Here is a 13143-nt window from a genome sequence, read left to right as displayed (position 1 = left end):
ACGAGCTTAAATGGAATCACCGAATTTGAAAACGTTCCAACAGAAAAATAAGAAAACCATTCAGGATATGACGGTGCTTTAACAGCGTGGGACACGCGGTCAAATTAGTATGCGCCATATCTTCTTCAAATGTTGACGCGCGTCGCAAAAGACCACCCACAGTCATTAATGCTGTTGTGTGGTTGCTTCAAACGCGGATACACATAACGCAGAACAGAACCGTCGAACACTTCAATCCGGTATTGGATACGTTCGCTTTCGCGCAAGCGTTTTCTCGCACGACCATCAAAAGACTTCAACGCCACGCAACGAAACGAACCCACCGCGGAGTGAGTTATCTCGCACATCGTGACCCTTCCGCCTATATTGAGTGTGTTATTCTTGAAACACACGGAACGCGTTAAGCGACAAAAAAAATGGTAAAAACGGTCCAACCTCCCCGGGGTAACAAGTGAAAGTGTTTGCTCCCCGTAGCTGTGCCATCGCAACAATGAGATTCGGACACGATGACTTTGCCACCAGTCTAGCTGTGGTTTTGAAAGTAGCTGCACAGGCGAAAGTTTCCACTTCCAAACTATACCCCTAGCCGCCCTCGAGCAAACAGCACACACTGTCGACACACTCTATTCAGAAAAGGTCAATCGTACAAACACGTGATCAAGGAAAAGAACTTTCGCATGCAGCATCACGTAAATACGCATCATGCGTGATTGTTTCAGTACAAATCGATGAACTATATAACGATCAACAAATGAAGTGTTGTGAATTACGTATAAAAAAGCATGATAATTTAGTCTCCAAAGATTATTTCCAAAAGCTGGGCAACAGTACGAAAAACGTAGACCAAAATGAAAGATGATCTTACATTTGTAGTGATGCTTTCCAGGTAAACACGGAACTAAGGTTATCGGAACCCCTAACTTCAGAACAACGTATCAGTTTTATATTTCTCTTCTTGTAAAGGCCATTTCTCTTATCCATTCCCAACAAAAAACACACACACAACCGAGCGTGGAACACTCAGGATGGAAGGTAAGTTGAGGCGACCGGAACCGCTTTGTTCGTCATCATCAACAACCGGGAGACGATTGCTCAATGCGTCAAGCGTCCGGGAAAGAGAACGTACCGGGTCCTTCATGTAACACTCGAAACGATACATCAATGGAGCCCCCGCACAAGCTCAGCTCACAAAAGCACTAATGCTCGACAGCGGTGGGCCATCCGTAGCCAGGCGCGTCTCCCATTTCATGGGAAAAGCAGCACGATCGGGCCAGAGAGCACTGTTTCTCAACACCTCCGCTGGTTCGACGTGCACTTGAACAACAAAGTTGTGAACCGTGTCTCATCTTCCATTCGCTTTCCGCGTCCTGCTTCTAGACGATTGATGCTTCAATCAGCTGTAACCTCGAGCGAACGACTCATCCGAGCCCGAAGTGTTCGTTCGGGGTGTCAGGGTGTATATGATGGATTCAGAAAAAGCTTTCAACTCACTCCGTGCAGCCCCCACACACTAGCCAGCAGCGAGGCAAGGGTGGTACATGTTGGACATTCGGTTCGTTCCATGAAAAGGAACCTCACACCTTGCCAATTTCGCACCAAGGTACGGTGGGCCATGTGTTAAATGGTCACTAACTGGCACCTTCCTTTTACGCGGCCGTGGGACAACAAGCCGCAATCTGCGTTTGTACGCTACACACAGCTGGTGAGTGGGGTGGTAATGAAAGGAAGATCGGATTATTATTGGACATTCATCAATCACATCGCTGGAACCACCGTACGCGTCGTAATGAGCATAGCGGTGCAAGATGATTGAGCGATAAAGTTTTCAAGATCGAATTGTGGTAACGCGTATGCGCTACGATCGAACGCGTTATGCAATTTATTGTTTAGGGTGCTCACGTAGGAGCAAAAGTTTATACAGCGCATAAAAATTAGCTAGTGGGATAACGTTCAAAACCAGGGAGAGGCAGTTAATGAAGGGGGCCGGTACTTACCATTACATGACAATGCGATGCGTTTGAAATCCTTTGCACGACAATGCCGCTGTAACACACACTACACTACAGAGTCAGTGTATGGAAAGCACGATCACGATCACTAAATAAAACGAAACGGAGAATGAGCATCACTAGCATTGTTGGTATAAAGTAACACACAGTTCCAAACATACACAGGGTAGATGCAGCATATTAGCACTTTTCGATTGTAAATCATGCCTACGTACACATCCTAGTTTAATTCCGTATTCTTTCATTGCTATTCACACACACAGACACACACACACAGACACACACACACACACACACACACACACACACACACACACACACACACACACACACACACACACACACACACACACACACACACACACACACCACACACACACACACACACACACACACACACACACACACACACACACACACACACACACACACACACACACACACACACACACACACACACACACACACACACACACACACACACACACACACACACATATATATATATATATATATATATATATATATATATATATATATATATATATATATATATATATATATATATATATATATATATTTATATATACATATATATATACACATGCACCGTTGCCGTTGTTGGCCAACTTATGCACCAACTTGTGCTAGCAGGGCGTTTTGCACGGCTTCGCTTCATCGCTGCTCTCCACACCCATCTATAAACTGATCGATTTTTGATTCAAATCGATCGAACGGTTCGGTGCCTGCCAGCGGTGCTGGAAAACGTCGCGCAAGCATTGATTTATGCGCGTTGTACAAAACGGGGCTATTTAGTCACACAGATAGTTCGACAACAAAACTGCACGTGCTGGTGATGGTGCGTGGTGGGGAACAATATCGAAGGGGAGAGGGGAAAGAGGGGGAGGGTGACGTATGGAATAATATAATCAATTAGTTTTGCCTCAAACCACTAAATCTGCGTACCATACGATCCGCGAGTGCCGACGATATTGGACAACAGCCAATAGGGCCTTTCTGTTCCAATCTACATGGCCGGCGAGGGTTATGGGATAGCTGCGTCAAAACGCACACGGACTGTGTGAGGTGTTCTGTTGAGCAAACAATAAACAAACAAACGAACGAACAGCAACACGGAGCCAACGGCGGTTAGGGTCGCATGAAACAGCAATAAGAAGAGAAGGAATGAAATATGGGGCTGTGAAATTCTATAATTACAGCTCTACAGCATAAAGCGTGGCGTGTAAGAATAACTTGTAGAAAAATACACATCACATAATGTAAACGCTAATGTAAGGAAGACTTGCTCGTGACATATTATATTACAAAGATTTTTTGCATAACGCCCATAATGCTCTGCAAATATCGTTTACAACGAGCGAAATGTCCCATAAGTAATCCTGAAATAATTATTTTTAGCTTATAATGTTGAAGTAAAGTTTGTTCAACACGGTTTAAAAAAAATAACTCGAAGAGAAAACAATATTTAACGTTTCCATGGAAAATGTATAAACACAAACACAGAAAGATAAAAAAGAAAAAAAATACTAATAACACCATTCATCCATCTCTCCGATCACACTGGCAGAAATCGTATGTGTATGTATTAGTGTGTGTTAACAAATGATAATAAGTGACCCGGTCAGGGACGGATTAAGCACTAAGCAAACTAAGCGGCCTCGTGGGGCCCCCGAAAATGGAACCCACCCCCGCTCACAAGTAAAGTCGTTACTCAATCCTTCTCTGGTTTAGAATATTTGATTCAATCCCCTGTTGGACGCTTCAACCAGGTCTACATCCGTGTGACCGTTAAGGGCCTCCTCTCGTCTCAATCCGCCACTGGACCCGGTGCGGTCCATAGTGCCCGGATAGTGTCCTTAGCTACTAGGTTTGCAGGAACTTGTACTGCCGTAGTTTAGCGATCGGCAAAGTACGGCTCTTAGAATTTTCACACATTTTTGCTCTTGGTTTGACAATTTGGCTCATCGCGTGAAACTCTACGAACATTTTTGTAGAATTTGGCTCTTTCGGTCGTAAAGTTTATCGACCGCCGCCATAATTTTTCAAATGCGACGTATCAATATTAATAATATTATAATTGTAATTATCCCAGGTAATATTGATCACGATGAAGAAACTTGTTCAATTGTTCCGGTACATGTCGCTTGCATTTAGAATTGCAAATCGCTGCTTCCCAAAGGCCAATCTGTTTTCGAATTTCAAATTATTTCCGTTGCATCAAACGCCAATGCAAGTGGCACAAAATGTGTGCGTATAGTAAATTTTCACATTTTCTTGGTTTCACATTTTCACCGCCCTAACCGTACCGGACCCGCTTGGGCCTGTGGTACTGACATTGGTAACGGGCAGCTGCGACCGAAACTGTTCAGTTAGGGGGGCGTAGGGATGGGGATGGGGATGGGGGGGGGGGTTGCACAAGGGTTCTCATCGGTGTGCACACGCACACATTGCACGATTGGCACAAGTGTCGGGGGACAAACAGGGTGTAGTAGATCGAAGAAAATAAAACAATAAAAATGAGCACCACCGAACCTGAACAGAACCCGCTTCTTTGCTTTTCGCTGTCCAGCAGCGGCACACAAAACGTATCCGTAACGGATCGGTGATTCGAACGGAGAAAAAATAACTCGTACTAAGCGAAGAGGCGAGGTGAAGAGAAAAAAAAAGTCTCATTCAAATTGAACCCTCGACTGGGACGCACCACAACAACAACAACAACCAGACTGCTTGAAGTGTTCTTGGCCTTTCGGACGTCACAGCATGGCAGCATGGGAGGGCTCTGTTGGCAAACGGTTCGTGTTACCGAGAAGTTCTTCTCTAACAAAGTTTGTCGCTTCTTTTGCTCTCGCGGGGAAGTCATTTCGGTGAACTCGCGCGGATGGCCGCAAACCTGAAAATCGGCCACAAAGAAAAACAGAGACAGAGAGCGACCGAGAGTGAGAGAGTGGAACCTGCGTTTTTAAATTTACTTCGAACCAAACCGACCGGCGATCATCGCCGATCCAGCCCGTACGGTGATGGGGTGCTTCTCAACGGCACAGGGCATCATGAGTGCAAGCGAATGATGGAATTTGTGTGTATATATATATATATATATATATATATATATATATATATATATATATATATATATATATATATATATATATATATATATATATATATATATATGTGTGTGTGTGTGTGTGTGTGTGTGTGTGTGTAAGTGTGTGTGTAAGTGTGTATGCACAGCATCATATACATCGAACGATGATAGATGAAAGTCTTCAAGTGAACTGATTTAGCGCTTTTGAAATTGCGAATTGATTTCAAATTCATTTCCATTCAAACTGATCTCAAGCTTCAAGCTTCTGTCTCCCCCCTCTGATAACTGAGTCGTTTGGTTTCGGCACATGCAAACTCAATTGGCGTGTTCTTTGCGTTACTCATGTTCTAATATTTGACCGCCCCCCCCGCCCCGCCCCCTAAAGCCAAAAGCGAGCAAATTGTGTCCGCACTAGAATGTAACCAACTATTCGTACAAAAAGTCACTAGCATGTCCAGGGCGGTGTGTTTTCACTCATTAGCCAGGAATTCACGACCCATGTCCAAACCCGCCAGCGACGCTACGTCGGCTTCGAGCAGCAAGGTTTTGCCACCGCGGTTCCAACTCGGCCACTTGCGCAATCGGGTGGTGTTCTGTGTGTGTGTATGTGTGTGGAACGAACGTACGGAGGGTAGAGCGATTATTTCCGCACGGCGCACATTTCCTAGCAGTGGCGGCAAGAAAGGCACTAGTCGTTCAGCTCATGTCCTCCCCCATGGCCGATAATTGGACAGTTTGGAGCGCAAAGAACATCACACTGCATACACACATACACACCTCGTTGTCGGTGCACCGCTGGGCATGCTTGTGCCACTGACAACGGTTCAGTCCTTTAAATTTGAGCTTAAAGTCAAATTACAGTTTACAGTTCTACAGGGAATATTATTCAAGTATGTTGTTAGGTTAATGCGACTTTTGCACTGTTTTGGATGCATTTGTTACAGATTTGTTTCACAAAACATGCGTATGCCGATCAGAATGCGAATACGATCGACGGTAACAGTTTTTCACGATGGTTATTGATCACATAATTTGTACAGCGTAAAAGATGGACTCTTCGGTTCGCAAACAACAATTTGCACTTTTTCTTAACATTCTTTCGGGATTCCGGTGTCGTTGATCGCACTCTAAATCTGATCCAATCTAGCCAAACGATGTTCATAAATTGGCACCTAGGTATCTTCCAGTTTGCTCTACGTTTATTCACTCTTCGAGATCCGTTAGCGATATATAACATTAAACACTAAATTTTTAGCTGTATTATCAACAAATCAAACTAGATAGAGCACGCACTGCGTTCGTATATTCCTCACAAAATACACTTTTGTTTTGAAAATCGATTGCATAGATTACGTTTCTTCACACCTTATGGCGCACTGCCACGGCCACTGTACACAGATCCGCCGTCCGATACAGACTGAAGAGTCTGTGGTTCTGCTTTCGCGAAAGGTTCGTGGTGTTTGTGTTCCCGATCAAGCTGTTCGTTTTCAAATGATTGTTTTGCTCACATCGCACACTGGGCCGCTTGGAGCGAATACAGGGGGAAAATTGAATGCCCGGCATAGGAAATTGTTTCCTTGCATTAAATCGTTTTCATTAATAAAGGGTGTTGAGTGTTAAGAGATAAAAAAGAGTATTTCATGCAATTTTGTGGACAGTATAATAATAATAGCATTAATGTATCACATTGTATCATCAAAGTTTAAGTTTAAATAAGTGAAAAAATCATCATCATTATCTTGACAACAAAACTAGCTTTTTAATTTTCTTGCACGACTACCCAGCCGAACAAAATCATATTTAAACGTCGACAGCAGCGGCAAAGTTCGTCCGGGTGAACTCTCCAGGTGAAATCTTAAAACTCTGCGAAAATCAACGAAATAGATACCCGGTACCAGATAGGTATACATAGATTCGTAGATACGCGGGTTTCTCAAATGACAGATTTTTTTGATGTAAATTTTTTGATTGTAAAAAAATATAATTTTTTGGTTTATTTTAAAATTCATTGAAAAACGTGTTCAAAAAGATTAGTCTCTCTCTCTCTCTCTCTCTCTCTCTCTCTCTCTCTCTCTCTCTCTCTCTCTCTCTCTCTCTCTCTCTCTCTCTCTTGCTCTATAATCTTTTCGGTCAAAAGTCGGGCGAACTTTGACAAATTTTGCACGTAATGGGCCATTATTTCTATATCTTAGAATGCGATGATGACGACCGGTTGATTTTACGTCAACCGTCCCTCCAGTGGACGTGCAAAAATTAGTCATAATTATAAATCTTATCAAAAACAGTTCAGTCAGCCTAGACAAGATACGGTTTTATGCACAAAAAATTACATTAAGATGTGGTTATAAAGTTGCTACCTCTTGTTTTGTTTAATTGTTTAAATAAAATCTTTTAATTTCAAAATATCTGTTTTTGTTATCAATTCATAAAAATTCATTGCCTCAAAGAATCCGTCGCGACGGACGAAGCTGGGACTGTATAGCACCTATATCCCAAATAGCCAGAATTGCTTAAGCAGCTCATTTTGGCACGCTAAAGATCGCTGCTCTAATTCGCCTTTTGCAGTAGATAAACAGCATCAAAGTTCTATGTGGGTCTTTCAAACAGCGCCTAAGCAGCTTCCTTATGCCACGATGCCAGGTATTATTTTTCTTTGTGTTTTATTTTCAAGCAAGCGTCATCGATAAAATAAACAACAAGATTTGTTTCGTTTAAACACATATGAATATTTTTAAATCCTTTGTATTGATGAATTACACCAAATTTTACACAATTTACTGATGATTCACAATCACTTCACTCAATATTCATTCTTTAATTAACGAATCTAACTTGTGCAGCAGCAATGAGGTTATTGCCGGCGTCCGTCTTTGACACTTTGACAAGAGCCATCTCGTACCGATGTCATGCATTAAAAAGCTATAAAGTTCCACCAAGTTCGGTACGCTTTCTTAACAAGCCTTCAAGTTCCACCATGAACCCTACACAAAGTGCTAATCAGCCGCAAAGTTCCAAAAAGTACCTTGTGCCTGTTAAAAAGCTTCATAGTTCCGCCAAGTACCGTCTATCTCTTAATCAGCCACAAAGTACGACATCGGAACGATTTTTCGTTAAACAGCCCTAAATCAGCTATAAAGTACAAGCTGGCTATTTGGGATAGTACCGGTGTATGTGAGTACCTCTGAGACATTGACACTGTCCGATTCTGACGAAACCGTCTTAGTCGCGTTCTAGAGGAAGATGCTCAGAAGGATCTTAGGCCCCGTATTTGTGAGGTGACACAAATTGAGGTGACAAGATGGCTTGGAGAAGTCCGCCGGAATAACGGACTGACGCGAGACCATGAGCGGGATCAGACACTTCTGTGGCAGTCCAAGACCGCAATGCGCCGGTATAGTAAGTAAGTAAGTTTTCTGTTACTGACAGAGATTCAAATGCAAAATAAAGAAAACACGTATTTGAAGTACAGGTGGTCCCCGAGATACACGGTACCTCTTATCACCTCTTATTAAGGTCCTATCACATTGGGGAATTTTCACAAAATTTAAAATGTGTTTATACAAATATATAGAAAATACATAAACTGATGAATCATGAATCGATAGGCTTGGCTTATCATAGGCATAGGCTTATAAAGAATAAAACACCTCACCTAAACGTTGTTTAAACTCTCGTTACCATCCCAGCTCGATAGCAAGCAATTTCTTTCATTCCGGTGAGCTCATCAAATGTGCCAAATCATCAAGATAACAGTCTGTTATCGCGGCAATTTGTCCAACGCATTGAAATCACCCCAAACTAAACATTAACAATTTCATATTTATTAAACATCACTACATTTAAAAGCAGCTGCGCCTTACATCACACACTCACACTTTCCGCCAAGTAACTCATTCAATCGGTAGGCTCATCAGCTTTAAACTTTTGCTCTTAATTCCATCGAAGGTGTAAGTCGGGTTGACTTTTACAAACTCATCGTATCTGAAATGAAAGATTGTTGAAAAATGAAACTGGACTGAAACAATAACACCAAACTCAAACTCACTGCATTTCTAGATCCGTTGTAAAGCCAACCTTTGCGGCCGGTATTTGTGAACCAATGGCGGTGAAATTGGTGCTCGTAAGTCGCAAACCAAATGCCCGGCAAATCGGTCGACGTGCTTTCAGTATTTCGGTGGCGATTCCGCGCCCACGGTAGCGACTATTCACGCTCAATCCGTACGCCGTCAAGTACTTATCCACACCGTACCGTTCGAATAGGTTCACAGTATCGGTCATGTACTCGTTGACGGCAACTAATTTTTGCATGCTTTCAGTTTTTATCTGCAAACAAATGTTGAACCATGTGAATTCTTGCAGAAAACTGGGTAATCAAATGATACCAACCAAATCCGTTAGGTCGTGTTTATCGCTGGCCATCTTCACCGACAGCAGGTTGGCTCCTACCATCTCTTTGGATCCTTCCTTGTAGCATACTATGGTAAACTTCTCGCTGAACAGGTAATGCCAGAATGCAAGCATTTCTTCATAGGATGCGGGAATGTGCCGAACCCGGCCATACGAACAAAGTGGCTCGTCGTCAAGGAAATGTTCGGTGTACAGTTTGATAGCATCATCGAATCGATCTTCCGTTAAGTCCTCTACACGGTACGTCACCAACGCACCATCCTCACGGTCCGGATCGGGAGCTTCGAACGTCCACCAAACATTCGGAAAAGGTACGTTGGCCGGTCGTTCCCAGGGCATGATGCGTTTATGAGAAGTAATCACAGCTTAAGGTTACACAGTTCCTCGAGCACTTTGGTGGCTAGCGGTGTTTAGCTTCAGCTCTTTCCAACGATTGACAACGAAATGTAGGTGATAACAACGACCCCCAACGCCGGTCGCAAGCGTAAGATAGTAAAAAACCATGTGTTTGCGTGATGACAACAAAGGCCGCGCATGCGCGTTGATCTGATTCACTAGCACCAGCTTCGGGCATCTCTGACACTTCCCGGCGAACATTTATTTTTACAATAAAATCGTCAGATCATCTTTTACAACGATCGTGTAGCATTATGCCATGAGGGTGGCACCTAAATAATTTACTTCTGAACCGCATCAATCGCTGGTTGTAAAAGGTATTTGGCACAATTGGCAGTACATAATTTCGATTTTTGGCCAAATTTTCAATTATTTATCGGTTTTTCTCGATTTTTGAGTGACTGTCATTTATTTTATTTCTTACCTCATTCGTATATTTAAACTTTTGTAACATATTTTAACAAAAAAAAGAATAAGAAACATGCTGATAAATTGTGCGACCAATTGTGGGAAAATATGTGATAAATCTTCAATAAATCGTGAGATGAATAAGAAAATCGGAAAACATTCTAAAATCCTTAGAATCCCTTTAATATCCAGAAGGTTCGTTAGTTTCACGAAAGGATGCAAAATGCTTACATTGGTGTTTTTATTGATTTCACTGCAATCGACAAAAAGTTGTTAAGCATCTACATTAGCAATTTTCATTACTTATCCGGTGTTTCAGCCGCTTTAATTCAACCGGCTTTAATGGCGGACTTCTCCACGCCATCTTGCTACCTCTACTTGGACCTACCACGCCCCCTCTGTCCTTGTAGACGGTTTTAGTTCTAAGAGCGTCGATTGAACTGTAAGCGAAATCCTTTTGAGCAGATAGTAGTGAACAGACTCTTTTCTAAATCCGTTTTTACCCAACATTTTTGTTTTAGATTACCAACCATCAACCATACTGGTGCGGGGATTAGTCCAAAAAAGGAGTCTTTATCATTGCATCATAATCAACTCCAATCAATGAATCCATCATTATACGTGCTGTATCTGATTAGAGAGCGGACAGGTAGCTTATGACTCATACAAAAATACAAAACATACCCCCTCGTATGTGTATACACATATGTAGTATTTAGATGAGAGCACACCAAACACTAAGCACCTATATTGCTTTACGCCACCACACGAGCGCAAGAACAGTCAACATACTTAACTAGCTCTAATGTGCAAGCGAAGCGTAAGTCGTTGACACAGTGACTTAACAATTTCGCGCCAACTATCGTTCCATTGCCGTACTGGCTGGCTGGCTGTAGTTTTGTTCAACAACGCACACATCTTACCAACGCGGCTAATCATCAATAAAACGACCCACTTCCTTTTCTTTCTTATCAGTGTGTTGCGGTAGAGCTGGCCAAACCAAATGTGCAATGGCCCGTTTCTAACACACACACACACACACACACACACACACACACACACACACACACACACACACACACACACACACCACACACACACACACACACACACACACACACACACACACACACACACACACACACACACACACACACACACACACACACACACACACACGCACGCACGCACGCACGCACACACACACACACACACACACACACACACACACACACACACACACACACACACACACACACACACACACACGTACATCGTTATTTACCTCTTAAATGAATTAATGTCATCCCACAAATCTGTTCATCCCTATTTTCTTTCAAATATTAAGCGTGACACATTTTGCGTGCCGGTTTATATTTCTTTATCAACGATTGTCCCCTTCCAAAGCTCATGAAATCCCAGTCCATCTTTCTCTCTACTACCACCAAACCGGATTAATGTTTTTGATCTGATGTTAACATCCACAGATAACCAATCAAATAGAATAAAATAAGGGGACATGAAAACATTTCAATATGTTTCGCACTTGATTCAAACCAGAACGAAGGTCACCTTATCAACACACCTCACTGATACTACCAACGGCTGGGTTCTCTACTATCATAGCGGCCACTACAATAAACAGTCGATGCTTTCACACAAGCAAGTTGTATACATACTCACGTGCGCGGCTATTTTCTTCCCAGCAAATCGTTATGGGCCATAATGCTAAGGGTGTGTTGCTTAGGGTGTTACCCACAGTGGCACAGTGCGATCCGTTCGCTCGTGGAGTGTGTAACACAACGGTAGCAATTTGGTAGCTGGCTGGCGCAAAATGACTTGGAAACGACCGGAACATATTCCATACCCGTCCGTATGGCATACATTCCAAGCCAAGGATACGGAGAGCGATCAAGTGGTCACCTACCGGGTGCAGGATCTTCCGGAGGAACGTTTTGAAGAAGCGATCGCGCACATGATGGAATACTTCGTGTACGATGAGCCGACGTGCCGTGCAAAAAGTAAAGTTCGCGTTGCCGCAACTTTTGCCCTCGGATTTGCCCTGATGATGGTGGTTCTGTTTCTGCTTTCCCACAGATATCGTCAATGAGCAGCAAAGCGTTGATGAGATTGCCGACCTGTGGCGTGAATTCGTGAAGCTGCGTCTTGTGCTCGTGTGCTTCAAGGAAGGCAGCGATGAAATTGCCGGCATGAACATGCTGTACGTTTCACAGCAAAGTGACAAGGAAGAGTATCAGGTAGGAGCTGCATTCGTTAAATTGTGCTACAAACGCTTGCTTTATACATACATACCCATGACATGAATATTTTTTATCGCGATCGAACAGTGCAAGGGAAGCGTTTGGCGATGCATCTACGATCTTGTCGATTATACGATGAAGAAGGCAAACGTCTACGAGCGATACGGGGTTGACAAATATATTGGCGCAATGGGACTGTCGGTAGCGCCCAACTACCGTGGACGGGGCATAGCCACTGAAATTCTGCGTGCGCGCATTCCTCTGTGCAAGGCCGTTGGTTTGCCCCTAACATCCACCTGCTTTACCGCGATCGGATCGCAAGTAGCAGCAGCAAAGGCAGGTTATGAGGAAACGTACGTCGTGTCGTACGAAGACATGGCCAAGGTGGACGAACGCTTTGTCTTTCCCAACATTACCACCAAGTATGTAAAGTGTATGTCCAAACGTGTAGAATAAAGCGAATTTGAGAACAATATCATTACATTGCCATCTTTCTCCCAGTAAAAAGAAGCTTCAAAATCATGTGTTAATCGCAAAACGTGCTTAAACAACAACT

The 13143-nt window shown here is 43.0% G+C and overlaps 3 protein-coding genes across 11 annotated transcripts in view; 1 reads left to right on the top strand and 2 right to left on the bottom strand.

Annotated features, from left to right (window-relative positions):
* LOC121588527 (leucine zipper putative tumor suppressor 1-like) overlaps positions 1–6593 on the bottom strand; it is a 32914-nt gene extending 26321 nt beyond the window's left edge. For 3 of the 9 annotated variants that reach the window (XM_041906569.1, XM_041906576.1, XM_041906578.1), the window contains exons 1-2: positions 6481–6593; positions 1995–2097 (exon numbers count right to left, since the gene is read on the bottom strand). In XM_041906569.1, coding sequence (XP_041762503.1) covers positions 1995–1997 — 3 coding nt within the window. In that variant the 5' untranslated portion in view covers positions 1998–2097; positions 6481–6593. Of the gene's footprint in view, positions 1–1994; positions 2116–2170; positions 2217–2975; positions 3101–6408 lie in introns of those variants that run through there. The other 6 variants (XM_041906574.1, XM_041906573.1, XM_041906572.1 and 3 more) reach the window with 6 other exon arrangements.
* Positions 6594–8626: 2033 nt separating this feature from the next.
* LOC121603497 lies at positions 8627–10078 on the bottom strand. The gene is made up of 3 exons (XM_041932305.1): positions 9502–10078; positions 9161–9438; positions 8627–9096 (listed from the first exon to the last, which is right to left on the bottom strand). Exons 1-3 carry the CDS (start codon positions 9859–9861, stop codon positions 9006–9008), a joined length of 729 nt encoding a protein of 242 aa, XP_041788239.1. The 5' UTR covers positions 9862–10078; the 3' UTR covers positions 8627–9005.
* A 1733-nt stretch (positions 10079–11811) lies between these two features.
* LOC121603498 lies at positions 11812–13060 on the top strand. Its single transcript, XM_041932307.1, has 3 exons — positions 11812–12347; positions 12424–12584; positions 12675–13060. Exons 1-3 carry the CDS (start codon positions 12161–12163, stop codon positions 13041–13043), a joined length of 717 nt encoding a protein of 238 aa, XP_041788241.1. The 5' UTR covers positions 11812–12160; the 3' UTR covers positions 13044–13060.
* The last annotated feature ends 83 nt before the right edge of the window (positions 13061–13143 follow it).

This window comes from Anopheles merus, chromosome 2R (genome assembly GCF_017562075.2).
Source record: "Anopheles merus strain MAF chromosome 2R, AmerM5.1, whole genome shotgun sequence".
Lineage (NCBI taxonomy): Eukaryota > Metazoa > Arthropoda > Insecta > Diptera > Culicidae > Anopheles > Anopheles merus.
The sequence above is the reverse complement of the archived record's forward strand: the minus strand, read 5'-3'. Positions and strand labels throughout refer to the sequence as shown.